Source organism: Cucurbita pepo, chromosome LG12, assembly GCF_002806865.2.
Source record: "Cucurbita pepo subsp. pepo cultivar mu-cu-16 chromosome LG12, ASM280686v2, whole genome shotgun sequence".
NCBI classification, from domain to species: Eukaryota; Viridiplantae; Streptophyta; class Magnoliopsida; order Cucurbitales; family Cucurbitaceae; genus Cucurbita; species Cucurbita pepo.
The window spans coordinates 7,176,952-7,204,461 of NC_036649.1; the positions used below are offsets into that span (position 1 = coordinate 7,176,952).

Sequence of the window (27,510 nt, forward strand, 5' to 3'; positions counted from 1 at the left end):
TCATTAAAAATTTCTTTGAAATTGATATATTTTTAAAAAAATTCTATGAAAAAATTATAATTCAATCTCTACAAAAAAAAAAAAATTTAAAAAAATGAAAATTTTAAGGATAAAATGAAAAATAGACAAAAAAAAAAAAAGAATAATAATAATAAGCGTACCACATGCAGTGGAGGACGGCTTCAATGGCTGATGCTTCTTCCAACGCATCAACGGCCGTCATAAATGCAAGATTTCGACTCCTAACGCTTTTCTGCAAATATTCCCTCACCGTTTAATTTTCTTTTTAATATAATTTTTTAAACACGACATTTCCAAATTTCAAGAACTAAGGCCGGAGTTCCGCCAATGAAAAATTACCTTTCCAGCAACGGCCACCGTCGACGGCAGCGCCCTCCACGCAATACTCTTCTCCGACCACCTTTTCAAATCCACCGCCACCGGAATGGGGCGGTTCACAGCCGCTGACTTCACATCTTTGCGTTTAATAACTGCACTCGTCGGCTTCCGTACCAATGAGCCCTCATCTTTAGTTTTTAGCGGCGAAAACTTCAATGCCTTGGCCGACCCTTTCTCGGATGAACCCCTCCCCGGTGGCGAACCGGCGGCCTTTACAGCTGTAGAAGCCGGCGGAGTCCCACGGTCCCAACCCCGCCGCGCCGAGTCCAAACTCAACCTCCTCCTCGGCTCAACCGTACGTTTCGAGAAACCATTAGCGCCTACAGCGGCGCGTGAAATCGGGAGCAAGTCGCTGGAGACCAAATCAACGGGATTTCCAACGCAAGGTCTTCTTCTAGAAACCGGCTTCAACCCACGAAGAATCGGAACGCGAGAACCAGACCGGCCCGGGTCGAACCGGGAGACATGAACGAATTGACCCAATTGAATCTTATCGCTGTAAATTAAATCCAAGTCGTCGTCGGAAATGGAAGCGTAAGCGGAATGGAGAGAATCGGAGAGTTTCAAGAAGAAGCCTCTGGTACGAAACGGATCGTTTTGATGGTCGTCGTCACCGGCACCGGGAAGAGAAGGGAGGATCTGGAGGACTTGGAGAAGAGGCGTCCGGTGCTCGCCGGTGACTTTGGAGTTTTTATTACCGGCGTTTTCGATGAGCTTTGAGAGAACGCCGGGGGTGAGAGACGCCATTGTTATCAATTTAATATCAACGACGACATGGGAGGAGGATTTCTTGGTTCTTGCAAGCTCAAGAACAGGGCCTGATTTTAACCAATGTGAAAATTTTAATTTAATTAAAAAAAAAAAAGAATAGGACACGTGTCGGAAGGAGAAGGAGGCTTGACCTAGAGATATACGAAGTTTGAAAAGTGAAAAGGAGATGAAACAGAGCCCGGTTGCCGAGATTCATGCCCATCCTTCACTACAGACAAACGTATCTCCATCGCTTCACTTTTTATTTATTTATTTATTATTATTATTTATAAATTTATAATAAATTCATTTTTCAAATATAAACCCATTTTCCAATGCTCTTTAATAACAAAATCCAATTGGTTGAATCTATGGTAACACCTATGGTTATGGGTTTTTTTTTTTTTTAATTATTTTCTCGATAATTGGTCAACTTAGAATGCATGAACTTTATGGTTCTAATACCGAGATTAGTGTAACATGCCAAGTTCATTACCAATAAATATTATCTTTTTTTTGTGTTAATTTTCACATCAGAAATGTTTGTGATGATGATAAAAGAGATCGGTAGAAACCAACAACCAGGAGACCGGGAGAACTTGTGAATGTTTTAAGGGAAGATGTCTAGATAAGACCCAGATCCAAGAAAATAGAATGAGTAAACATAGAGTGTAGCCTAGGGAGAGTCTATATTTGAGACGAACCCTCAAAAGAGAATAAGACATCAAACGATCGAACTAAGGTTAATAAATCTTAATAATGAATTATGAACTACCAACTACTTACCAAGTATATGTAATGTCCCACATTGATTGGAGAGGATAACAAATCACCATTTATAAGGGTGTATAAACCTTCCCCTAGCATACGCATTTTAACGCCTTGAGGGGAAGCCCGAAAGGGAAAGCCCAAAGAGGACAATATACGCTCCTACTGGGTCTAGGGGATCTTTTAAATTTCACGCATTTTACTTATTTCCACGTCAGCGGGTAACAGTCTACACAAAATTGTATTAAAATGTATAAAGTTTGTATTTAAAACTTTGTAAATATCATATTTGTTTTTAAAATTTTATTTTAAACATTGAACACTACTTGTAGTCTACTCTGACTACAATGTCTTGTCACACACCAAACCATCAAAGGAGGACTTCATATATAATTACATAACATCTAGAGCCCCCTTTTGCAAAATTCAAAAAAGTACAGGCCCCTTTCACAACATTTGAAAAATATCACTTTTTTCTTCATGTTCATACCTACCGACGCATCCTTATTTCGATCCTCAACACAAATGAGATAATTAGATCTGTTCTCCGTAGACAACCTTGGACTTCTACTCATTGTCTAGTCTCTCCCCTTCTCTCGATAGGCGTGCATACGGTTGAGTTGAGAAAATCTTTTGGATCAGCTCGAATATAATTCACAACCCAATTCAAATAGGGTTGAATTGGATTGTCCGGTTCTTATATTTTTAATTAGTTTAAAAAAATCGTATTTATCCACAATAAACATGACATTAATAATTTCTCGTAAAGCTCATGCACTCCATCACTTACATTGGTTACAAACGTCAAATATTCTTAATTTTCATAATAATCTTAGATAGGGTTGGGTTGTAACCCTGTTTTTAAGTTGGTTGGGTTGACCCTAAAAAAATGTCAAATCCATGAACGGACATGAACTCTCAGTTTTTCAAAAATTTAACCCAAACCCATTTATGATTTGGTCATATAAATACTCCTACTCCTCAAAAACTCTCGCTAAAAAGACCTCCTATACCTTCTCACGAAGTGATCGTATAGGTCATGAACTTAGTTCGTTCAACGTTGAAGAACACACAAACCAAAACTTGTAAAAATTCATGTTTAATCCATCTTGGTTATGAATTAACTTTTACCCTTCGTAACCTACAAGGTAGTAAAGCACTAGAAGATATCTAAGAAACCCAATTAAAGAAGACATTAAGCACAACCCTCTTGAACCAAGCAAAAGGCAACATCATTACTCCTTCATTTGAATGAAAAGATGTTTGGTAATACTTATGAAAATTACACCAACCCATAATGCACCTGATTTGTGACCATTTTTCTTTGTAAACAACAAACAATCTAAACAAAAACGACTCTACACCTTTTTGAAATGCCTTTAAAAACCACCACCTTCATTGTTTCCTAAGCAATCTCATTGAACCTTTGATATATATTTATATTTCATTTGTGAAGCATATGGGAGAGTGAGAGCATGTCTCATAAACGCCATTATGATATCTCCATGTCAAAGAGAACAAGAAAGCCAGCCAAAATCCAAGATGAGATTCAAACGGGAACATCGAACAATGACGATCAATACGAGAGGTTTGGCACAAAAGGGTTCGAGAACAACGACCATAAAAGCTTAAAACAGCTCATCAATGGGGAAGGGAAAGCGGAAATAGGGTCGGACGAGAGGAACGGAGAAAGGAACTCGCTCGGGAAACACTTTAGTGAGGAAGAGATCAACGCTCTTCAAATTGTGAAGAAACAACATGAAGATGGACTACAAGGAGTGAAGCTGAAAAAAATGGTCGGAAAATTTTTGAGAAATTTGATCAAAGGTGGTGGTGATCGACACCAGCTGATGAAGATGGCAATTAGAAAAAAATCTTTCCCCTAAAGACATTATTTCTTAATGATTGTATATGAAACTATATAATATACGTAAGTTTATATGTATTGTATAAAGTTTATTGTTTGAGTTCTCTTTTTATATCACATATAGATTTTAAACCTAACTTATTTATGTTTAAATTATTTATATATAAAAAAGATGTTAAAATACATGGTCAAATCCAATATTTATACGAGTCAATTGTCGGTATATTTTAAAAATAAAAATATTTAAATATTTAAAATTAAATAAAAAAATTTCATTTTAAAAAAATCACAATTTTTTTTTAAGTAATTTCAGCTAGAGCAAAGTATAGTAGTATTGTCGTGTAATCTCTTCTCGATTCATAAAGAGGCAAGTGAGGTTCGTGCTGCGGGGGCGTGCGAGCATGGGTTGGGGAGGCAACGCTACGACGTCCCGAGCCCGTGCTTAATGAGGTTGGGGGGTGGGGGAGCGCGCATGGGTTGGGATGCAATTTTGGGCCAATTAACGACAAAGAAAGGCCCATATTATCATTACAAGAAGCCCAAAAGGCTATCTATCTACAAAGCCCAATTGTTATCTGGTAGTCGTAACAGAGCCCAATTTCATAGCATCCGCTCCGCATGGCCCATTAGACAATTCTCGACCCGCTCCAATCCACTTCGATTTTGAATTTTTTACGGTTGGGTCAAAAGGAAGTATTTTTATATTTTAGGCTTAATTAATAAAATACTATATTTTCTTCTCTAAAAAAACATTTCTAAATTTTTAAATCTTTCAATAATATTTTAAAACTTAAAAAAAAAAAAAAAAAAAAAAAACCTAAAAATACATTTAAACTTTAAAAAAAAAAAAAAAATACATTTTAAAACTTATGGACAACGTTCAAAAATCTTATTTTTAACTTTCAAAAGTGTTTTAAAAACATTGAGTTATCAAAAGTTTTATTAATATACTTTTATTTTTTAAAAAATACTTTAATTTTTTTTTTTAAATTAAAAATATTTTTACCGTTAATTCCACGTTTAAAAAATATTCTTAAATTTTTAAAAGTAACATTAAAAGTTTAGAGATAATCTATAAAGTGTCAAAAAATAATAACTTTATTTATTTATTATTATTATTATTATTATTATTATTATTATTATTATTATTATTATTATTATTATTGTAAGAAACCTCATATTCTTATGCATTAAGGATTTCTTTTTTATTATTTATTTATATTTTGGTGTTAGAAGTGAAGCAACTTTATGAAGGAATCCGAACACAACACATGACTCCAATTGGTCAGCGATTGTTGTGTTCTTGTCTTCTTTGTCTAAACAACATTAAAAAATATATATATATAAATAAATAAATAAATAAAAGCGTGGAAATAAAGGTGAAATGTCCAGTCGAGACTGAATGAGACCGAAGAGAAGAGAAAGGAAAACGAAATAAAGGAACATTGATTAAAGCTTAGGCGTCGACATTTTTTTTATAATAAATTTACATTTTTATTATACATGATAATAAATATTATTTTGAAGTAGAATTAAATTAAATGAAAAACAAAAATAAAATATTTAAAAGTTGGCTTTAAACCCATACAAAAACAGTAAGGAAAAAAGAGTTAATTTTTTATGGATGAAATTAAAGTTACCTAATTACTTTTGTAATTAAATTACTATTATTATTAAAAAGAATATTCTACACACTAAGCTTTGTCATGGGTCACAATTTAATTAACACCATTAATTTTTTTTTCCAAAAGACACGTGTCAATGTTCTACTGGGTTACTCCAATCACATAATTTAAAATGTTTTTTCCCCAAAAAAGTAAGTGATAAAATGACGTGGCCATCGTGTTTTCCACCTGCCATCTCCTCTTTTGCCTTTCAATTTTGCTCTGACTTTTTGCTTTTTAATAATTACTTTTTTAATGACATGTAAAAACGGGATTGCCTAGGTCGCTTCATGGTCGGTCGTACGTGGCGGGTTTCTATTGGCAACTAGTTTCTGACTCGAATCTGGACCATACAAAGCCACCACATCCTTTGGAATTATCTCGTTTAATTTTTCCAATTTTAATGTCTAAAATGCATTATTTATTGTTTTTTTTTTCTTATTCTTAATTTGGATTTTTATATTTAAAAAGTTTGATAAAAATATTTCAATAATTCGTCACATAGATAGCTCGAGATTCGTAACGATGTCGCTCGAACAAGCATGAGTGGCTACATGGAGAGATAAAAGTAAGGAATCCCAAGTTCTCCCGAGTATTATAAAGCCTCGTAGCCACATAAATTTCCACACCACACCTACCAAAACAAACACAATTTCTTCCTAAATCTTTTGTAAGCTCTCGAAGTCGTCAGCCATGGCTGTCAATGGAGACTCATCCGCCTCAAATTCCGACTCTCAACCCACTTTTCCCCTTCATCTTTGCTTCTTCTTTCTCATCCTCTTCATGTTCTTGGCCTTCTCTTGGCACTCGACTTACGAGTCAGCTGTCGAAGGCGTTTTCGATCAGCTCAAGCTTCTTCTCATCGTCTCACCACTTCTCCTCCTCCTCCTTGTCCACTGGCTCTCCAATGGTGAAAACGGCCGCCTACCGCCTCTCGTCCCCCTACCAGAAAAGGACTCGCTCCACCGCGCTGGAGGGACGCCGTGGGGAGTCGGGTTTATGTTGGTTATTCTTCTTTTCATGATCTCTTACCAATCTTACTTCCAAGAACGGTGGTTTCCTCTGTTGAGCCGGTGATTGGATTGTATATCGGAAAGTCCAATCTATCGTCTAGTTGTCGTTGAAGAATATTCTCTTGGGATTCTGTTTTTCGAAGAACAAGAGTTTAGGTAGGGATGTGTCGGATCTTGTCGGCATAATATTTGTTTATGTTGATTGTTAATGTAATTATTATTTTTCTTTCTGATTTAGATATAATCATATGCATAGATCAATGCTTAAAATAAAGTTCTTTCTTTTATTTTTCCACAAAGTGCCCTATTAAACCCTAATACTTGCTTAATCTATTGGATTAGTAATCTTAATAGCTTAAATTAGACGTCTCGTCATTGATTAATCACACATCTTTGAATCAAATTTATACCATTATACCCAATTGAGTCGTGCAACGTTAACTACATAAATCAATAAATCAACACATGGTATAACGCTTCATATCCAAGATTCAAATCAAGATTTATAATTCGAATTTGGTACCTGATAGAGCTAATATTCTCTGAGACATAATCACGTTACCTATAAGAATGTTTGCATAATCTATCACACCTAAATGATGTGAAAGTTATCTTATTTATAATCAAATAAATTACAAGGATATGGAAAAAATAATAAACGGAAATAACAATAAATGAAAAGATACCTACAGTAATGAGAGTGAAGGCTATTCCCACAGACTAACACGAGCTCTTTTAGTATTTTTTTTCCTTGTTCGCACGGAAAATTTTCAGAATACTCCAAGCTAAGCATGCTTAACTTTGAAGATTTTATGATCGTCTCATCGAGAAGGAAGATGCACCTTATTGGTACATGTAGTAGCTTCGATTCTTTTGACTACTCTCAAGTATCGGTAAAAGTAATATTTTTTCTAATCCCGAACAAGTTAAGATTAGATGTAATTGGTAAAAGAAATTAATTGGAATTGGAGCAATTAGAGGAAGCTCCAAATGTGAAGATGTGGGTGAAAATTCATTTATGAAGTTGAAGCCATTGAAAACAGTAATTACAGTGGTTGAACGGTAATTAAAGCATGTTGGGAGGGTTAATGGTTTGAATCCTAATTATCCAAATATCCCATGAAAAAATATATATATATTTATTTCAATTTTAATTTATTATAGTTGATGTTGTCCGTACATGTCATTGGGGGTGTTGGATAAAGATGGGAGAAAAAGAAAATGAGAATGGTGGGTAGCGAGATTCGAACGATGGCGGGGAGAACAAAATTTGAGGAAAGCTACAATCTACCAAATAAAGTGAAGGGGAATGGCGGACGGACCCACAGGGGCGGCCCTGCCACTAACCACAACCACTGCGCTAAAACCCAATTTCAAAATCGCACCCAAATTTCCAAAATCTCTCTTATCTTTACCCAATTTTTAGGGGCGGGATCGATTGGAACGCCAAAATTCAGCGGTACGTCACTTCAGGTGTGGTAAAAACCATGTCCTCCGCCTCCGCTGCCACCGCCGCCGCCGCCGAACGGCACACCTACTGGTGCCACGAGTGCGATATGAGCGTCACTTTGGTATCTCCTTCTTCGTCTTCTTCGTCTTCTTCGTCTTCTTCTTCTTCTTCTTCTTCCTCTCTCCTTTGCCCTCACTGCCTCACTGACTTCCTTGAACACATGGATTTCACCATACCCACTTCTTCTTCTTCAATTTCCGACCACCCCATTTCCTCTTCTTCCCCTCCAGATTCCGATCCGTCATCCTTCGTCATCGTCGACCCTCTTCCGACCACCTCCGATGACAATTACCTCCTCAGCAGCCCCCAATTCCTCCGCCTTTTCCAGCAGCTCGCTGATTCATCCGACTCCGATTTCGCACCATCTGTACCCTTCAACCCATTTACTCCGATCAAAGCCTCTGTCATGGCGATTCCCACGATTAAAGTCTCCTCCGCCATGCTCGAGGAAGACCCAATTCTAATTTGTGCTATTTGCAAGGATAAGTTCCTTCTTGAGGTGGAAGCCAAACAGCTCCCCTGTTCTCATCTCTATCATCCTGATTGCATTCTTCCATGGCTTTCTAATCATGATTCGTGCCCTCTTTGCCGCTATAAGCTTCCTTCTGATGAACCTTCGGATCATGTGAGATGTAGAGGAGCAACTATGGCCTTATTGAGGGCTAGGGACCTGATGCCTCAAGAAGATAGTTATGGGTTGAGGACTACTCTTGAACATATGGCTAGAAGGCATAGTTCTATTTTTAGTGAAGGAGTTCAAGTGGATTCGTCTCAATCTCCCACTCAGTTGGGGGTTGCTGTGATGGGAAATGGGGAACAGACTGACAGTGTTGAGACTGTTTCTAGTGTGGCTACTGATGATGGGATTGTAATTGTCAATAGCAGTGGTGATGAAAATGGGTTTGTGGTAATGGATGGACCAATAAATGAGGATGCTGGCACCTTAGCTTAGGATATTGGAGTTTCTCCTTCGAGTTTTGTTTCTGCAAATTTGAGGTTTGTGTTCTTCCTTTTTACTGCTGTTCTTTATTTGTTCTTTATTTGTTCTTCATGTTCTTGTAGTTCATGTTGATGTGGGGGATTTCTAAACTGAATTTGGAATGAACAGAGCTTATATTTGATTTAAATTAAGAACAGATAGAGTGGCTTGTGATTGAGTTGAGTTTTTAGAGCTTTAGAACTTATTGACTGGTAGGTTTGATATCCTTTTCAGGATTTATGATATCTGTTGTTGGGCTTGTTACTTGAAACATCCATTTAGAGCATCTTGGTCATAGATAAGGATTGAAGCTTGATCCAAGCTTTCAGCTCTTAGTTCCTAATGATGGCTCTTTGGCTGATAGGCGGCGATGATGCAAAAAGATGCAAATTTGAAACCATTTAACAAAGCCCGTGATGAACATTTCCATCTAGAGTGACTTTCCAAGTGCCTAAAAATGGGGTTTTAATGCTAGAAAAAGGGGTTTTGAGCACTTAAGACTAGATTTTTTGAGCTGGATGAACAAATCTTAGATGCTCGAGATAATAAAACATCTTTTCAATCCAGAAATCAAGGAGGAAATATGCTGTGAGATCCCGCATCAATGGGAGAGGAAAACAATTGTCAGCGAGGACGCTGGACCTCGAAAGGGGGTGGATTGTAAGATCCCGTATCGGTTGGGGAGGAGAACGAAGCATTGTTTATAAGAATGTGGAAACCTCTCCCTAGCATACGTGTTTTCAAAACCTTGAGGAGAAGCCTGAAAGGGAAAGCTCAAAAAGGACAATATATGCTAGCGGTGGGCTTGAGTTGTAAGATCGGTGTGCTTTAACTTTGTAGAATATTTCTGGCATGCCTTCTTTATATTTGATGATCATAGGATTATGTGTACTATCATAGGATTATGTGTACTATCATAGCATATTTCTGGCTTATCTTAACTATATAGTCCTTCTGGATAACCTTAATATACAAAACTTAGCATTGAAGTAATTGTGTATTGGCTTAGCACATCTCCAAATCATGTCTAAAAGATCAAATACCTGTTATTCCTTTTCAAAACGAAAACGTTCGTCGTTCTTTACCAGACTATAACCGGAATCTCTTTCTTGCATTGCATAACGTCTTTCGTGTCGTTTTTATGCAACTACTGAGCTCCTATGAACTGCTAGAGTAAGATTTCTGGTTCTACTGTCTGAAAAACAACCTCAAATATGACAAGCTTACTCGAAGAACAGGATCTGTTCTGTCCTTAAGTTCTAAAAAACCGCATTGTTTGTGTTCTGTTTACTTATTTGTAGTGTCATTTATTTATGACTGCAGGTAATGTAATAGGATATGGTTTGTTAGAGGAATCTTAGAGAGGTACCACAAGTAGGTGATTGATTGGAAGTGTAAATTGCTACAGAGAAGGACTCTGCTTCTTCTTCTTCTTCTTCTTGTTCATCTTTGGTAACAATGTCTCTGCATAATAAGACTTGAACCTTATTTACAGTGTTATCAGCTGCCAATGTTTCCCCATTCTCTGTTTCAGTCATGGTTTGAGTCAATGAATATACATCTATATCCATCTCTCTTATAAAGCTCACCACTTTGAATACTATTTTGATCCTTTCGAGCTTGTTCGTGTAATAAATCTTAAAATTAGTCTTCATCTTCATGGATAGAAATAAGATTGACGTACGCTAATTATTACTTGTTGGAAAGTATGATGACTAAAATAGAACGAGTCTCAAAGTACAATGATTTTTTCCTTATATTCATGAGTGATCGGGTCATTTGCTTGTACTTTAATTATATACTCGTTAAATAACGTCTTGATCATATTGTATTTGATTGTCAAGGCAACTCATATTGTAATTTTAGTTAGGTAGTCACTCTTTGCTTCATTTCCCTCGGATTTTGTCGTTTTTTTTTTTTTTTCTTTTCTTCTATTCATAAGATAGCTTTTAATCTACGTTATGACTGATTTAGCCGCTTTCGAATCTGTCGTATTTCGTAGATATTTAGTATGATTCGGCTTGGAAAGTAGTATTTCGACAGTAGGTGCATAGGTGTTCGTCTCACTTTTTGGGCAAGTTCACGGGTCAATGTTTTTGCCTACCCCAACTGGTAGTAATTGGGTTTCCCTCCAAATCAAAATGGTTTGCCTCTTGGGTCTCGTCAAGCAACATGACTTAGCGAGAAAATCCGGTGTCGCCATACAAATGGCAAGTTTTCACCCATGTGAATGAATAAAATGTGACCGAATTCCCGAGAGGTCGAGCCATGGTGGGGAAGGTTTCTACCTGAATCGAGGGTGAATATTAATATTCCATGAGGAATATTTAGTTGGTAGAGAAAAACAAAATTCCAGTTTGCTTGGAAGCGTCAACTGTTGAGGGACAGGCTTCAACTTGGACCCGCCCACCATTTGTGTAATGTGCGAAGGAATATGCGATGTGGGGTGGGGGGGAAAGAGAGAGTAAAAGGGGTGACGCCGTTCCACATAGACATTGCATTGGGAAGGAAGCAACCAAATCCTGACTTTGGTACGTCTATTCACAGTCACTTTCATCGTCCTCTTCCTCCTCCCTCCTTCCTTTTCACTCTTTGCTCTTAAATCTATCTCTCTTTTACCTTTTAAATCGGAATCTTTCAGAAAAAGATAGCAGAGAGAGAGATGAACTGCTGAAACTTTTAAACCAGGAAAGTCTTTTCTTATAGCTAATATATTACTAAAAGTGCCTGTAAGATCATAATCGCTGTGCCACAAATTCTTTTACCACCCCACAATATTGCTTCAAACTTACCCATTAAATTACAAGCTTTGTTTTCAAGCTTTCACTTTCAAGTTTTAAAAAATTGATTTTTTAGCTTTTGATTCTAATTTTGTGTCTACCCACTCACTCAGAATGTTTATTACTACTTAAATACTTGTCAAAATCTTAAATTTGAAAACAATTGAATACTCTTAATTTTGTGATGGAATACTATCAACAGGGGACTCCTACTTTCCAACCTTATCTCAGAGAACTCGTTTAATAGATCAAAACCCCATTTTTACCCTTTTAAGGTAACTCGAGGAGTTCGTCTCTTGCACCAGTGGCATCAAGAGAAAGAATTAGAGTCGAAAGAAAGATGAGTTGAAAATTGTTTGTCCTATCTTCTATAGAACCCAATAATACTAATGTCAACAAGAACTTGACCTCGAGCATTGAGGACGTGGTCTTGGGAGGTTAAGACTCGAGAAAGGGAGTCGTGTTCACCTCGAGAGTGGTGAAAAAGGCTAATTGGATTATTAGATTAGACTTTCCCTATGAAATGGCATCCTAGTTTTGAATTATTAAAGAAGTTTCAAAATCATTTCAAGCAAAATTGGAGGAAATTGGTTGAGACTTCAATATGGACACAAAAAAGGTACAGAGAGCTACAAGGAGGTCGAAACTTCCACGGCTCCACCGCCTATCCTACGCTCTAGCTTAAGCAGCAAGTCAAAGTAAGTTTGAAGTTCTTAAATAAACAAAACCTCCACGCTTTTCCAATTCCTAATTCACCGAATTAGTTTATATACGCCTTCTTCTTCTTCTTCTTCCCATGTCATTCCAGTTCACTCCATTGCTTTCGCCTTCGATTTCTGATGATGATGGAGATTAGGCATTTGGAAGGAATGGCTGAGACTGCAGCCGTGTTCCTCCTTGTGCAGATTCTGGTTTATCTAATTCTCTCTAAATCTTCCCATGTCTTCTCTAAGAACACGAAGAGGTCTCTTAGTTTCAGACAGGTCCGATCTCTGACTATTCGTCGGATTATGGCAGCTCTCTCCGATTTCCCCTCCGGCACCGGCGACCCAGACGAAAGTCGTGGGGAATGTGGAACCATGTTTGATGAAGGCAGTTCTTAAATGAAGCTGGCCGACGGGTTTCTTCTATTATTTATCATTTGGTGTTCCATTCTTTAAATTTTGTGAATATTTATGCATAATTGTTCCATTTTTAAAGTGTTAAATGTTAGAAGTTCCTAACCATGTTTGATAATTTCGAATTTACCACAAATTCAACCATCCTCAAATGAAACTAATTTGAAGGAATGTCTTCTAAGAGCTTAAAAGGTATTTCAAAGTAAAAAAATAAAATAAAACGACGACAACAGTAACACACGTATACATATATAATACGCATACGTTAAAGCTCTTAAAAAGTCATTCTAAATTGGTCCAAGACTTTCAACCATCAAACAATTATGCATATAGAAGTAAAGAGACAACTCAAATCACCTACTTGTATGATTAAAATTCAACGATTAAATGCAGTAGACCCGAGCCATTTAACCAATAAAAAACAATATATGCAAACATATTGAATTTTATAGGACGCACAAAAGGATGAACTATTCTGATGTATAAACGGGAGGTTACCCAAATGCATGGTTTTCTATTTGATTTGATGAGCGACGTCTTCTAAAGTTAAGATGCAAAATAAACAACACTAACCACTCTATATTAGCATTTAAATTACAACTGGCATCATAATGTTACCAACCAAAGTTGCACATGAATCAGCCAGACATATCTTTTACAATACTAACTAGTGTAGTGTATGCCTTTTTATGGTTTTTCACTTACCAGGCTTCTTCATATTAGCACTACAGTTTTGACTTTGATCTCGACGGTATCCATGTATACCAACAGGGCTCTACTCTAGTCAAGCTAGTTGGACAGAAATGGGACCTGAAACAGACACATCTAGAATCCTTAACAAAGAAGATTGAACAGTTTAGGTTTGCAAGAGATGTGCGTTTATCTTTAGGGCATGTTTGGAAAGGGAGAGATGCATTGGCAAAGGAATTACCAAGTTTAGATTATCCACCAATGTGTATCATAGGTCTATTTGCAGTCTTTGCAATGTCAAACATTCCAGCATGTGAAGATTTCTTTCTTCTTACCTGAGGTACAGGAGTAAAATTACGTGCAGTACCCAAATAAACGCGTATTCCGAAATATGGAAATATGTATATAAGTTGATGCTTCGAATCAAATAACTGTTAGGAATAAGAAGTTTAAGGCATCTTGAGAAAATAAAGTTAAGTACCGCTGCACCAATTATTTCCCTAAGCCCATTATCATCAGCACCATGACGAAGTGGGTCTCTCAAGCTAACCTGAAATTAATAACCCCTAATAAATTAATGGGAGGATTAGAATTTTTATGCTTCCACTGAGAACCAGTAAAACGATGAACTAATAATCCCTAGTTACTTGACTTCAAGAATCAATAAATCGCACAAAGTACATGATGGGGTCTTCTACAAGGAATCTATGCCTATCAGTCAATCACATAATAGCTTGATCCATGCGAAAAACTACGCAAATGAAGGTCAAGCAGCAAATGGCACAATTTAAGTAAGAAATAAATCTAAAAGTAAAGGCCATTAAACTCAACTGTGCACAACACATTGTTGAAAACGAGGTTAGCTGAACATATGGAGGGAGGGGGCGAAGGCTATGGTTGCAGGCATACAACTGAAGACCTTTAGCCATTTGGCTACTATAACAACATATAAATATGAAACTTAACTCGGTCAACAAAAACTACGTCACCTATGGGGATTATTCTTATCCATGTACATAAAAATCTCTCAGCCCTTCATTAATGACCAGGTTATAGAGCAGAACTACCACATCACCTTGGAGGCATATCTACTAAAAATTTAAGGTGCTTAACCACAAGTGTGTCTAATATTATGCACTCCCTACATCTGACAATATTACATTCCCCCCAGTCAAGAAGGACGTCCTCTCGAAAAATACTGGCTATTACAAGACAAAATAAGTCCATCTAAATATAACTAAGGATCAAGATTTAGAATACATGAGTATACCCGTATGACCCTTACTTCAAGAGGCCGACAAGAAAGACCAGGTACCACTGAGAATCACTTAAAGACTAAATGAAGTCTTCGTTAACACCTAGTGCCACATAGGCTCACCACATATCCAATTAATGTTCTACATCTACTCCATTGTCATGAACATTATAAGGCCTAGGACCCAGATGTTAGTCAATAATAAACCAATCAAAAGCATCTTTTGAAAAGAAATTTAAAATCTATGACCTTGAAATATCAACGAATTAAAAAAGTTTCCCAAGGAGGTTTCACTGGATTTACACTCCAACAAAATCTGTTTCCATACTCTCATTCTAAGATGAATGCAACAATAGACTAGAAGAAGATTTACCTCTGACGGACCAAATAAGCAGACTTTAAAGTTTCCATCTGCTAAAAGTCGCAATCTATTGCAACCAGCACAAAAATGCTCAGTCATCGACGTGATAAAAGAAACTGTACCCAGGTGCCCATCTATTCTGAAGTTCTTCGCTGTCTCTGTGGGATGATCCCCAAGTCGTGTCAGGCCTGTAAAGTGTTTATCCTGTTCAGCAATATATAAGGAATTAGCATATAGAAAGACCACTAGCGAAAATCTAAAATCTTTTAGATTGATTGCCTGTAAGGATTCTACCTTACCACTGTTTGCAAAATTTCTGAGTAGGGTACCAATTTCTTTACATTCCAAACATTTCCATCAAAGGGCATAAACTCAATGAACCGAATATTAATTGGTTTATTACGAGTCAGCTCAACAAAATTGCAAATCTCATCATCATTGAAACCACGCATTATAACACAATTCACCTGAGAATAATAGAGTAAAAGAAAAATCCTTGTAAGAATATGTGCCAGGTATGATAAATGAATAATAACATTCTATGTCTGTATACCAAGAATCAACCAGAAAATGAATTGCCAAAGACTGCCAAAGACAACGAAGAGTTGATAGAGAAATAGGAAAATGAGAAAAATAACAACAGTCCAAAAGGGATAGTTTTCTTCTACCAAGGTATAATACATACTTTAACAGGATTGTAACCAAGGTCTATCGCAGCATTGATAGATTCCATGACCTTTTCATGCCCCTTGCGTCGGGTCATGAATTCAAACTTTGCTGGAACCAAAGTATCCAAACTAATATTAATAGCAGTAAGCCCACATTCTTTCAGCTTCGGGAGTTTTCTGGCAAGCACAATTCCATTCGTGGTCATAGCCAGTGTCTTCAAACCTTTTAAATTAGACAGCTCTAAACATATATCCTCAATATCTTTCCTAATGGTAGGCTCCCCACCAGTCAAGCGAATTTTATTGACACCAGAGCTTACAAAAAGATTAGCCAATCGAATAATTTCGTTTCGAGTAAGAAGTTTGGAGCTGGAAGTCAGGTCTACACCTTCCGCAGGCATACAGTACTGACATCTCAAGTTGCAGCGTTCTGTCAATGATATCCTCAAGTAAGTGTGCATCCTCCCAAATGAATCAACCAACATATTAGAGTTGGAGGTTTCTTTCTGGATTTCATCCGACAACTTAGCACAAGACGTAGCATACATCCTCGAAGCATCCAGTTGTTCCCCGAATGTTGTAAAACCATTAACTTTTCTGATCATGGAGTAAGATGCGTTTTCAGAGCCCACCTATTTTAAATAAGAGATATATAAGAACTCCATATAGCAGTACTCAAAATTCAAATGAGAAGAAACAATCAAAGATAATGAGAAGATCTCAACGAGATTTCTACTGTTGCATATGCAATGCTCATAAAATTTTAAACCTCTAAATTTCATCAGTAATTATTTGTCGTTATTCCCGAAATACAATCCACTACAAAAATATTTAAAAAGAGGGGAAAACAAAGAACCGAAACTAAAAGAGACGTCACGAGAGAGGCGGAATAATCGAGGCAAATTAATGGAAACGGAATCACGATTATCATCAAAATTTCAGTATCCAAAAACTAATTTATCAGACACAAAAACACGAGGCAGCGAATTAATGGAAACGGAAAGCACAAACCGATAGGAAATTTAATTTTCCAGACGCCACAAGACAATTGGTGACGATGCATGCATTTCTTCTCATCTTCGTCGCCAAAGCCATCATCACAACAACTTCGTTTGAAATGAAAACGAATAGAATAGCCAATAAAGCAGGAAAAATGAAACCGATAACACTATTCTTCCGATTAACGAGGTTGAAGAAGACGATGATGATTCAATTGAATCCGGAAGCTCCGCAAACAGAGCCTGAGAAGGAAGACGGAATCCGACCTGATCAACCGCTCATTCCTGCTCGATTCTTTCGGCCTTTCGGCGAAGTGAAGGGTCAGATTTTTTTGCTGCTTGGATTATCCAATCCGGAGAATATGAAGTTTGGTGGTTTTGACTTGCAGTCGGCTTCACACATACATCAATTATCTCTCTTTCCTCACCTTTTCTTTTTTACATCTCTGCCAATTCTCAATCGGTGCGAATTCTCAATCTGTACGTTTTTTTGCGTTGTTTTGTCGTTATTCGAATTTATATAAATAAATAATATTTAGTTTTTTTTTTAATTAATTCTAACAACTTTATTGTTCATTAATTTTATAAATTTAATTATTACTAAATATTTTATTTTTATTAAGTCAAATATTCATGAATTAAAACACAAGCGAATTATTTATTTATTAATTTACCAACAAGTTTTTGTTAGCGTGTTTGATGTATAAATTATATATATATATATTTTTTAAAATATGACTTATTAAGGTTTGACATTGTTTTATACTTTAAATTTTATAAAATTTATATATTTTAAAAAATATTTAAGTTAAAAAGAAAACTAAATTTATAATATTAAAAAATTATAAATTAAATTGAGAAAATATTAGAGAGGCCGGAAAATGAGAGGGTGTTTTGGTCAGACATCAAGAGTTAATACCAAATTTGAGATCTCCAAAGAGTCGCCGCCAACTCGCGGCCGCGCGTTGAATATAGCGCTTTTTTATTTTACATTCCTACTATACCCCTCATATTTAGCTCAATTAACGGTTTTGCCCCTATATTTAACGGACTTTTGTAATCATTCTCATTTCGCCGCCAGATGTCGAGGGTATTTTCGGTATGCTTTCACGGTATCTTCAACCACTGCACGCGAACGTACAAGTTAAAAGCAATCAAAGAATTTTCATTTCTTTATTTCTCATTTGATTTCCTCTGGGAATAAAGAATCGCGAAGGCTCCTCAGTTTTCAGTTTCGGAATCATCATTGATACAGATCGATCTGCGTGCAGCGTCGCAGCTTTCTCTCGTTGCTCTGACTTTCCTGTACGTTCCATTTCCCTGCAGTTGATTCCTGTTTGATTTCTTCCTTTGCTTTCCCTTTTAGATGATAAAAAGTGCAAGGCTGGTCGTTCATCTTCTATATTCGTATCTTGCTGGATTTCCGTTCTGATTTTCCTGTTTTATCGTTTATGACTGTGTATATACAGTATTTTGCTTGTTATTGCTGTTTTATCAAGGTCTGTGATCTTTGTATTTAGCAAGTTTTGTTATATGCATTATGCAGGTAGGGAAGTTTGAGAGTCATGGCGTTCTTCAGGAGTTTGACGGCTCTTTCCAAGCTACGGTCGCGTGTTGTGAGTGTATTGTTTTGAGTTCTTCCCTGTTTTTGGTAATTGTTAGTTATTTTGTTGGTAAAGCCTTTAACAAACAATCTGTAAATATCTGGGATGTTTCAGGGACAGCAGTCTAATCTGAGCAACTCCGTTAGATGGCTTCAAATGCAGAGCTCATCCGATCTTGTAATACTCTATACTCACGTTAATAAATTCCCGTGAACCTTTATTGGTTAGGCCACGTTTTAAGTCTTGAGACTTAACTTTAAGATAGATCTTACAGTTATGAATTGCTTAAATCAGACTGTAACGGCTGCAATTCCCAGATTTCCGGAAAGTGTAGCCATTAAGTCTCCGTGCATGTTTTCAATTGTTGATGACATATTTTCTGTTGCAATGCAATCGGGTTGCCTGCATCCAACAAATCAAATACAATATTTGTTACTCTGACTACTTCAATTACTAGTTAACTGTTTGGAGATATCCTGATGCACGGTGTAGTTAGTTAACTGGCAAATTGAATAATTATTTCAATCCAATGAGTGATTTCGCTTATGAAGTTATATCTGTCATGCAGGACCTACAATCTCATTTGAGGGAATTGATTCCAGAGCAGCAGGTTTGTTTATCCTAACAGTATCATTTATGCACCCCTAAGATAAATGTGAAAGCCAAGTGCTTCAATTCTTATTCTTTGAAGTTTTACGTTGAAGTCTCAGTTGATTTATGACGAATTCACTGAAATAGAATGCTTGTTTTAACAAAAATTCATCAAAGCATTACTGATGTTTTTTTCCTTATCTCTAGTTTGGTCGAAAGTTACCGTAAGTATAGAACAGTGTGACTAATTGATTCAATGCATTTAATGCCAAGCCTGATCAAACTTTCCAGGAAATATTATTGTTCATTTATATATAGTCTTAATATGTTTAATAATTATAGGATCGCCTGAAGAAATTCAAAGCAGAACATGGAAAGGTTCAACTGGGCAACATCACTGTTGATATGGCAAGTATATTTACATAACTAGTCTCTATTTTGCTGCTCTCCAGTATCAGTGGCAAAGTTTATTATCTCATGATCCATGCAACTAACTAACATTTTCTTCCCGGGAGTTCTTAAACTAACTAACATTTCTGCAAGCATTTTCTTCAAATCTTTTAATTAAATGCCTTGTTTCTAACATTGTGAAGGTACTTGGTGGAATGAGAGGAATGACGGGGCTACTGTGGGAAACATCTTTACTTGATCCCGATGAGGTATGCAATCCTTTTGGTTAATACCTAGTGAGGTGATTTGGTCTTGAATGTTTGTTCGTAATGTTTCTGTGCTCGATATAAATGGTCATCTCTGGTCTATTTGAATTGGATGAATTCTGGTATTGATAAAGTAATGGATTTGAAGTATTATTTTTATAGGGTATTCGCTTTAGGGGTTTGTCAATTCCTGAATGTCAAAAATTGCTACCAGCTGCGAAGCCTGATGGAGAACCATTACCTGAGGGCCTTCTGTGGCTTCTTCTCACAGGAAAGGTGAGTTGCTCAAAAAGCTTGTGTTGTTGTATACATTTGACTCATAGGAATTTATATCAGTGTTGTAAAGACATGTAGCTGATAGAATAAAGTACTTCTTGTAAGCGAGATTTTGCTTATACTGACAAATATTTCATCATTTATTCTTTCATATATCAGGTGCCAAACAAAGAGCAAGTAGATGCATTATCCAAGGAGTTACAAAGTCGAGCCATTGTTCCAGGTTCATCTTGCTTCTGTATTAAATTGTTCAGAACTTGATGGTGTTGACAAGATAATAAAAATCAGATTGTGTAATTGTTTTGTTTATCAGCATTTTTTACTACACAAGTATATTAAGATATTGCCAGTGTTTCATTTTCCACCTGGAACCTTGTAAGTTGTATATGAGATCCATCATGTTAGTTGGACAAGCATATATGGTTAATTTAGGACATCCAGTGGCTGTCTGTTCCCCTCCAACGAAGACATTTTCCTAAATGGTGGGTTTTTATCATTCCTGGTTGCAGATTATGTATACAAAGCCATTGATGCTCTTCCTGTTACATCTCATCCGATGACTCAGTTTGCAACAGGTGTCATGGGTCTTCAGGTTAGTCATGAAGTTCTCTATTTATCACATCGTAGATGAAGTGATTTTGGTTTTCTTGCTCAACTTTACGAGAAAGTGTTCTGCATGAGATAATAGGATCATTTTGATTTTATATTATATCTCTTAAATTTTTTAAATTTGTTTATTTTGATCAAAACCCATTGTTTTATGCTTTGCTTCAATTTTATCAACCCTGCACTGCTGAGTTTTAGTTTGTTGGAAACGTAACTATTTCCATTCTAGTAGTTATGTAATTATCTAGGCGTATTGTTTTTAGATGTCCTTTAAGGTGTCTACATGTACTTCATTTCAGGTTCAGAGTGAATTCCAGAAGGCCTATGAGAAAGGAATTCATAAATCAAAGTAAGTTCATGCATTCAAGATTCACGCGTCCTATTACTCTAGTACTGAAAACTATTCATTTTTAGGTACTGGGAACCAACATATGAAGATTCTCTGAATTTGATTGCTCGAGTACCTTTGGTAGCTTCTTATGTCTACCGCAGGTTGGTAGATTACTTTCTATATTGATATGCTTGTCTATTGTATTTCAACTAATTCTATTCCCATGTGGAAATATCTCCTTTTCAATCAGCGTCATCAGGATAACCCTTGCATATTTAAAAATGTTCTGGCACCTTCTCGCACTTTCTCCTCCTTGTTACCTTGTTGGATTAATTTGGATTTCTTTCTAAACATTTATGAAGGATATACAAGGATGGCCACATAATTCCAAAAGATGACTCTCTGGATTATGGTGGGAATTTTTCACATATGTTAGGATTTGACAGTCCCCAAATGCAAGAACTCATGAGGCTCTATGTTACTATTCATAGGTACTGGATATGTTATTCCACTCCATATGATTTAGACCATTTAAATTTCAACATATCATATCGTAAAATAGTAAGGAAGAGAGAAGAATAATCAAATAAGATCTAATATATGTAAAAATGACCTGCAGTGATCATGAAGGTGGGAATGTTAGTGCTCACACTGGCCACCTTGTAAGTTATCTCGTTTCTCAAGTTTTATTGAATCGTGTTTTTTTTTCTCTTTTGTATTTTATTGCATCTTATATAATCTACACTTCTGTTGCATAATTATTGAAACATGGCCTTTTCAAGCGGTAGCCAGTTTAATGTTTCTGCACATCAACATTCATGCCCATGTCATTCTGAGGTATTTAAAACTTTTATGCAGGTTGCTAGTGCACTTTCAGATCCTTATCTTTCATTTGCTGCTGCTCTAAATGGTCTGGCTGGGCCATTACATGGTTTGGCAAATCAGGTGCGGGGTAGATTGTTTTCTAATAGCTACTCTTTCTTCCCCTCCATTTTGTACTGAACTTTAGTAGAGTATATAATTATTATCTGTAACACTCTCATTATAGTGACGGACTTAATTCTTACTACTTTTCCCCCCTCGAGCCATTTACTACCTTCAATTTATCTTGGGGGAAAAAATATCAGTAGATAAGCAACAGGTATTGAGAAGATTCTTTGGGTTTATTCTTCATAAGCATATTTGATAGTCTGATTGTACCTTATGAACATTCTTCACAATTTTTTTTTGCTTCTGCTACGTATCTTTTGAGCGATGGAACTTATTTCTTCTGTTTTTATCCGTAGATTTGAAATCAAGTAATTTTTTAGTGTTAACCTTAACTAATATTAATCGGCTTTATGGCATGAATGCATAGCAAATGTTTTTCCCTATGCATCTTAATCAACATGTAAAGGTTGCCAATTTTGTTGCTCAATTTACACTGCTTGCAGGAAGTTTTGCTTTGGATCAAATCTGTTGTGGATGAATGTGGAGAGAACATAACTAAGGAGCAGTTGAAAGACTATGTTTGGAAAACACTAAACAGTGGCAAGGTATCAACTTAAATTCATTCTTTATTTTCACTCTGGCTAAAAAGGTCAGGCATGGAGCTCATACTTAATTTACCTTCAGCTTCGCTTATAAAAAGATGGTATCATTTGTCTAATTTGGTAACTGTACTTCTGTTGTATAATAACAACTGTTTGTCTCTCTTCAGGTCTTTATTATAGGAATNTTTTTTTTTTTTTTTTTTTTTTTTTTTTTTTTTTTTTTTTTTGAAGTTGGAAAATGCATTAATCCTCCCTTCTTAGTTTGCCACTGTTGGAGAAAATTTTCCTTCAAGCATTTCCGTCATAGTGGTTTGTTTATCTGGGAGACATTTTTTCTCATTTTCATAAACACTTTGGTTCTTGTCTACTATAGGAAGAGGAGATGTCTTTTTTACGCAATTCCTTTTCAAATTTAAGGTTGCATATTCGTTCAAGGAACTTTCATCAATTCCTTATCGTTCTTTTGAAATTGTAGGTTGTTCCAGGATTTGGTCATGGAGTTCTGCGTAAAACAGATCCAAGATATACTTGTCAGAGAGAGTTCGCCTTGAAGCATTTGCCTGACGATCCTCTTTTTCAGCTGGTTATCACCTATCCCTGATTGAAGACTTAAATTAACATATATTTTAACCTGTATAGATCTCTTTTTATTTAATTAATCTGTAAATCCTTCACTCGATAACCTAGCACGGGCATTTGCAGGTATCCAAGCTCTACGAAGTTGTGCCACCCATCCTGACAGAACTTGGCAAGGCAAATGATAAGCCTCTCTCTGTCTTACTAGCTCAGTTGTGCATGCCTCCTCATATTCCGTACTAATAATTTCTACTAGCATATATGAACTCATTTTTTATGTTATGGGCATATTAACATTACAAAAAAAAAAAAAGACACGAAAACCTGCATTTACATTGCCATGTTATGAGGTGCAGGATAGGTTAGTTTGACTTTGAGGGGGGAGGGGAGTGAGACTGCAAAAACTATCCTCTGAATTGTTGATACTCGTGGTGAGCACCCAAGAATCTTACATTGTTGTCTCTTCTTGTGACATTTTCCTCGTTTGCAGGTTAAAAACCCATGGCCAAACGTTGATGCTCATAGTGGAGTGCTGTTGAACTACTTTGGTTTGACTGAAGCAAGGTAGATTGTGGTTCAATAGTACGCATTCAAGTTTTAACTAATCGATAACTAAAAACTTTCCTTCTTAACTATGCGCAGGTACTTCACTGTTCTCTTTGGCGTTTCAAGGAGTCTTGGAATTTGCTCTCAGGTTTGTTTACTTCAACATTCATTTTCAATTCTTCTTGATTTTACCCAACTCTTTGATATTTACTGTATTCTATTTTGTGGGTTCAGTTAATATGGGACCGAGCTCTGGGATTGCCACTCGAGAGGCCGAAGAGCGTGACGTTGAAATGGCTCGAGGACTACTGCAAAAAAGCAGCTTGATTTAAAATGGCTGACTAAAAAACGTTCATTCAGCCTTCACAAATTGATCCAGGGTGAGAGATCTCTTCTCATTTGTAATAATTACTCAAGCATGGTTAACCACACAGATGCAGGATCATCTGGAACTACTTTCGGGGATTAGTAGATTTTAGAATCACTTGTGTTTTAAACTTGCTGGGTTTTCTGGCAAATTTTTATTCGTTCGGCCTCATTAAGTAGTCATTAGAAGTACAATATTCAGGAGAGGAAATGGTGGGAGCCATAAATAAAAGGGTTTGATTACTTTGAAGTATACATGCATTTTTCAGTATCAAAGTCTATAACTTTGCATGAAAGATTAACAACGTTTTATAAAAAGAGTAAATTATAAATTATATTCTAACATGTGTGATTACTGCATCTCTGTATTTTTTTTAACTCTGGAACATTTTCTAGAACTAATATGGCTGTACACCGAATGAGAAATAGTATGATATATTATCGATTAAATTACAAGTTTAGTTCTTGAACCTTTAATTTTGTTGTTAAGAGGTTTATGAACTTTAAAAAGTGTCTAATGAGTCATCAAACATCGAATCTTATGTTTAAAAGGTCCATAAGCTAAAAAATGTCTAATAAGTCCACAACTTTCAATTTTATATCTAATAGGTTCTTAACATATTCGACAATTTTAAGAATTACCTGATATTTTTAAATATCAAATTGAATCATGAAATTTCAATTTGTATCTAATATGCTCATGAATTTTAGAAAATATTGTATGTGTGAAGGTTTAACACAAAATGAAAATTTTAAGTGAACATTTAAGGACCTGTTGGATAAAACAGGTAATTTTTAAAGTTCAAAGACTAAATAGATACAAATTTAAATGTTTAGAGACCTATTAGACTTCTCGCCAATTTTAAAAGTTCATTTAAGTGGATTAGTATAGGACTATAAAGTTTTCTTGAAAATTCTCGAGAAATTGTGTAGGACCATAAAGTTTCCTTGTAAATGTCTCGAGAAATCGTATAGGACCATAAAGTTTCCTTGTAAATGTCCCGATAAATAGTTTGATAAGGTCGCTACCATTAACATGAGTTTATATGTTTTTAGATGAATGAGATATAAATTATAAAAATATATTAAATTTATAAAGATTTTCGGATATTATATAATTATTAAGAAGTAGCCGCGTCAACAAAGTGACACGTGGATTACGAATAGATTAAGCACCATCCATTCTCCGCCCACGGTTTCTTGTGAGCTCGCTTCTCTTCCGAAGTTCGAAAGTCCTTGTAATACGAGTGAAGGTGAATGGCTTCCATTTTCGCTGCGCCGCCGTCTCGACTGAATCTCACTTCTCGCCCAAGTTTGATTCACGGAGCTGTTCTTCCCTCCTCCACCGCCGGCATTCAATATCACTCCAATGCCTTTCCAATTCCCTCTTTCAGGTATCCATCGTTGTTCGATTCCTCGCATTCAATTTAATTGATCTCTCAGGAGATATCGGGATTTCTATATATGCTGGAATGTGACTAGTGAGCTCGTTAGCAATGAAGTTCATCTGATAATTAATTCTGTAGAGTGGATCGACTTTGATTCTTTTGTTGGAAATGGAATTTTTCCATTTTAGCAGGTAGTTGCTAATTCCTAATTGCTTTTGGCTGCTAACGCCAAGTGCTTCTACTGGTATTAGGTATTGTTTTTCAGAATTTTTATATTATAAGTTTATATGTGACGCACCTTTAATTTGATTCTTACTTGAGCAGTTTTCTTCGATCCCTCGCATTCAACGTTTAGAATCACATAGGATATGCGGATCGTAATGTGTTGAATTGAGCATGTTTGCAGAATCCTATTGCATTTCTGTGTTGATAATGGTATTGGACGATAGCTGCTGCCTTGCTGATTCCTAATTGGTTTCGGCTACTAAAGCAAACAGCTTATACTAAATCCTGGTTGGTTTTGTTTTGGCAAGTAGCGAAAAAGAGCTTATACTAGTATTAGGATTGAGGCTTTATTTTTCTGATCTTGTTCGACATCTAATGGGATGAATCTTTGATTTGATACTCATTTGGTCATTAAACAAGCATGTATAGAATTTTGTCCATTAATTTTTGGTTTCCGGATAAGACTAGGGAAGTCTTATTAGTTCTTCCTGAAAGCTCTTCTTTGATAGGGAAGTTGTTATAATTAATATGTTCGGGAAATGATTGTCCTGAAATGGCCTATATGGTATCTTGAAAAAGAATTTGGATTTTTTTGGGTTAACCACAGCTAAAGCAAAGGGGCAGGAAATAGCAGACCAGAATCCGTCAACTGAGCTGCTAGTCCAACTTCTTGTTGGATGCACAAAGTATCCTCTTGTTGATCCACAAAAAGTGTTAAAATCTTGAAACGATTAACTAAATCCAATTGTCTTCTCAAGTAGTCAGTTGACTGAAAAATGAAGTGAAATGAGTCTGTAACAGCCCTAGCAGCTATTGTCCGCTTTGGTCCGTTGCGTATCGTCGTTAGTCTCACTGTTTTTAAAACGCGTCTATTAGGGAGAGGTTTCCACACTCTTATAAGGAATGTTTCGTACTCCTCTCCAACCGATGTGGGATCTCACAATCCACCCCCCTTGGGGGTTTAGCGTCCTTGCTGACACATCGCTCGGTGTCTGGCTTTGATACCATTTGTAATAGCCAAATCCCACCACTAATAGATATTGTCCGTTTTGGCTCATTACGTATCGCCATCAACCTCATAATTTTTAGAACGCATCAGTTAGGGAGAGGTTTCCACACCCTTATAAGGGATGTTTCATTCTCCTCTCCAACCGATGTGGGATCTCACAAAAACAAACCCATCAGCGTCTCTAAATTCTTACAAGCCAAGGGGATTCTGTCTTTTCAATGATATGGAGTTTCCTCTTTAAAATCCTCTGGAAGTACTGAAGTGGAAAATACAGGTTCCTATCATTCCTGGTTCCATCTTCATTGTCCTTGGTTCTTCGTTTAGGTTTTCGCTTTTTCGCTTGATCTACAAATCTAAATTCTAGACACAATGAGCCTGAGATGACTGATATTTGTTTTCACAATATTGCTACTCAGATTAGTGCTTGCGTGATTCCTTTTATGCAGCTACAGGAACACCAAAGGATTGGAGTTGAGGCAAAGATCTTTTTCTATAACAGCCTCAAATTCCTCAGACAGAAACTCCATCAAGGAGGAAAATGGTTCGAGTAAAGCAAGTAGGGATGCCCAAGGTCCTCCATTTCTTACTATCTTGGCTGGAATTTTTGTCTTTTCCCTCCTACTCTGGATGCTCAGTTCTGCTGCCACTTCACTTATAGGTCTAGTTGTCAAGTTGATCTCAACGAAGTAGTATGCCATTATTGGCATAATTCATGTTGCCTTAGAAGCTTAAACCCGTGTGGTTATATTCCTATCACACAACTCACTTATTAGCTAGTTTTTTTAGCTTACTTCTAATGAATAGTTTTTATTTTCATCTCGTTTATGCCTTGCTTCTGCCTTCAACTATGTTTAATTGTGAGGAAGGAATTATTCACAGGCAGTGACTCCATAAACTATAATTAAATGGACTTAACTTATTGTGTAGACTAACCCATCTATTAAAATGTCCAAGTCAAGCCTCCTTAGGTGACCCGTCTCGGGA

General features: G+C 36.4%; 8 protein-coding genes across 9 annotated transcripts in view; 6 read left to right on the forward strand and 2 right to left on the reverse strand.

The window, feature by feature from the left end:
* Nucleotides 1-1,179, reverse strand: part of LOC111807111 — a 7,335-nt gene extending 6,156 nt beyond the window's left edge. The window contains exons 1-2 of the mRNA XM_023692686.1: nt 361-1,179; nt 162-253 (exon numbers count right to left, since the gene is read on the reverse strand). Coding sequence (XP_023548454.1) covers nt 162-253; nt 361-1,146 — 878 coding nt within the window. The 5' untranslated portion in view covers nt 1,147-1,179. The remainder of the gene's footprint in view (nt 1-161; nt 254-360) is intronic.
* A 2,213-nt stretch (nt 1,180-3,392) lies between these two features.
* Nucleotides 3,393-3,803, forward strand: LOC111807744. Its single transcript, XM_023693615.1, has one exon. It carries the CDS (start codon nt 3,393-3,395, stop codon nt 3,801-3,803), a length of 411 nt encoding a protein of 136 aa, XP_023549383.1.
* Nucleotides 3,804-5,993: 2,190 nt separating this feature from the next.
* On the forward strand, nt 5,994-6,752 carry LOC111807266. The gene has a single exon (XM_023692910.1). It carries the CDS (start codon nt 6,142-6,144, stop codon nt 6,523-6,525), a length of 384 nt encoding a protein of 127 aa, XP_023548678.1. The 5' UTR covers nt 5,994-6,141; the 3' UTR covers nt 6,526-6,752.
* A 1,008-nt stretch (nt 6,753-7,760) lies between these two features.
* On the forward strand, nt 7,761-10,610 carry LOC111807535 (E3 ubiquitin-protein ligase RING1-like). Its single transcript, XM_023693292.1, has 2 exons — nt 7,761-8,967; nt 10,274-10,610. Exon 1 carries the CDS (start codon nt 7,949-7,951, stop codon nt 8,921-8,923), a length of 975 nt encoding a protein of 324 aa, XP_023549060.1. The 5' UTR covers nt 7,761-7,948; the 3' UTR covers nt 8,924-8,967; nt 10,274-10,610.
* A 1,723-nt stretch (nt 10,611-12,333) lies between these two features.
* LOC111807384 lies at nt 12,334-12,991 on the forward strand. Its single transcript, XM_023693095.1, has one exon. The coding sequence runs from the start codon at nt 12,570-12,572 to the stop codon at nt 12,831-12,833; it is 264 nt and encodes an 87-aa protein (XP_023548863.1). The 5' UTR covers nt 12,334-12,569; the 3' UTR covers nt 12,834-12,991.
* A 338-nt stretch (nt 12,992-13,329) lies between these two features.
* LOC111807383 (GTP 3',8-cyclase, mitochondrial) lies at nt 13,330-17,291 on the reverse strand. Of its 2 annotated transcripts, XM_023693094.1 has the most exons (7): nt 16,834-17,290; nt 15,840-16,454; nt 15,454-15,621; nt 15,167-15,358; nt 14,020-14,088; nt 13,780-13,873; nt 13,330-13,658 (listed from the first exon to the last, which is right to left on the reverse strand). In XM_023693094.1, the coding sequence occupies exons 1-6, from the start codon at nt 16,918-16,920 to the stop codon at nt 13,790-13,792; spliced, it is 1,215 nt and encodes a 404-aa protein (XP_023548862.1). In that variant the 5' UTR covers nt 16,921-17,290; the 3' UTR covers nt 13,330-13,658; nt 13,780-13,789. The 2 variants fall into 2 exon arrangements, 1 of the variants encoding a protein (XP_023548862.1); XR_002816940.1 differs by having other exon boundaries at nt 13,780-14,088; nt 16,834-17,291.
* Nucleotides 17,292-17,971: 680 nt separating this feature from the next.
* On the forward strand, nt 17,972-24,159 carry LOC111807433 (citrate synthase, mitochondrial). Its single transcript, XM_023693166.1, has 20 exons — nt 17,972-18,125; nt 18,367-18,436; nt 18,539-18,601; nt 18,993-19,034; nt 19,358-19,423; nt 19,609-19,674; nt 19,834-19,947; nt 20,107-20,170; nt 20,457-20,539; nt 20,853-20,902; nt 20,968-21,045; nt 21,247-21,375; nt 21,504-21,546; nt 21,743-21,829; nt 22,318-22,419; nt 22,892-22,999; nt 23,119-23,169; nt 23,483-23,556; nt 23,635-23,686; nt 23,773-24,159. Exons 2-20 carry the CDS (start codon nt 18,386-18,388, stop codon nt 23,863-23,865), a joined length of 1,416 nt encoding a protein of 471 aa, XP_023548934.1. The 5' UTR covers nt 17,972-18,125; nt 18,367-18,385; the 3' UTR covers nt 23,866-24,159.
* An 895-nt stretch (nt 24,160-25,054) lies between these two features.
* LOC111806743 lies at nt 25,055-27,452 on the forward strand. The gene is made up of 2 exons (XM_023692179.1): nt 25,055-25,298; nt 26,973-27,452. The coding sequence occupies exons 1-2, from the start codon at nt 25,162-25,164 to the stop codon at nt 27,214-27,216; spliced, it is 381 nt and encodes a 126-aa protein (XP_023547947.1). The 5' UTR covers nt 25,055-25,161; the 3' UTR covers nt 27,217-27,452.
* The last annotated feature ends 58 nt before the right edge of the window (nt 27,453-27,510 follow it).

Bases quoted from the DNA above. Each gene is read 5' to 3' on its own strand.
- LOC111806743 (XM_023692179.1), top strand. From the start codon at position 25,162: ATGGCTTCCATTTTCGCTGCGCCGCCGTCTCGACTGAATCTCACTTCT. The intron at 25,299-26,972 runs GTATCCATCGTT...CCTTTTATGCAG, and splicing joins TTTCCAATTCCCTCTTTCAG to CTACAGGAACACCAAAGGAT.
- LOC111807383 (XM_023693094.1), bottom strand. From the start codon at position 16,920: ATGATGGCTTTGGCGACGAAGATGAGAAGAAATGCATGCATCGTCACC. The intron at 14,089-15,166 runs GTAAATCTTCTT...TATTAATTTCAG, and splicing joins GCTTATTTGGTCCGTCAGAG to GTTAGCTTGAGAGACCCACT. The intron at 13,874-14,019 runs GTACTTAACTTT...CCTGTACCTCAG, and splicing joins GGGAAATAATTGGTGCAGCG to GTAAGAAGAAAGAAATCTTC.
- LOC111807433 (XM_023693166.1), top strand. From the start codon at position 18,386: ATGGCGTTCTTCAGGAGTTTGACGGCTCTTTCCAAGCTACGGTCGCGT. The intron at 20,171-20,456 runs GTTCATCTTGCT...TCCTGGTTGCAG, and splicing joins AAGTCGAGCCATTGTTCCAG to ATTATGTATACAAAGCCATT. The intron at 21,046-21,246 runs GTTGGTAGATTA...ACATTTATGAAG, and splicing joins GCTTCTTATGTCTACCGCAG to GATATACAAGGATGGCCACA.
- LOC111807535 (XM_023693292.1), top strand. From the start codon at position 7,949: ATGTCCTCCGCCTCCGCTGCCACCGCCGCCGCCGCCGAACGGCACACC.
- LOC111807744 (XM_023693615.1), top strand. From the start codon at position 3,393: ATGTCTCATAAACGCCATTATGATATCTCCATGTCAAAGAGAACAAGA.
- LOC111807384 (XM_023693095.1), top strand. From the start codon at position 12,570: ATGATGATGGAGATTAGGCATTTGGAAGGAATGGCTGAGACTGCAGCC.
- LOC111807266 (XM_023692910.1), top strand. From the start codon at position 6,142: ATGGCTGTCAATGGAGACTCATCCGCCTCAAATTCCGACTCTCAACCC.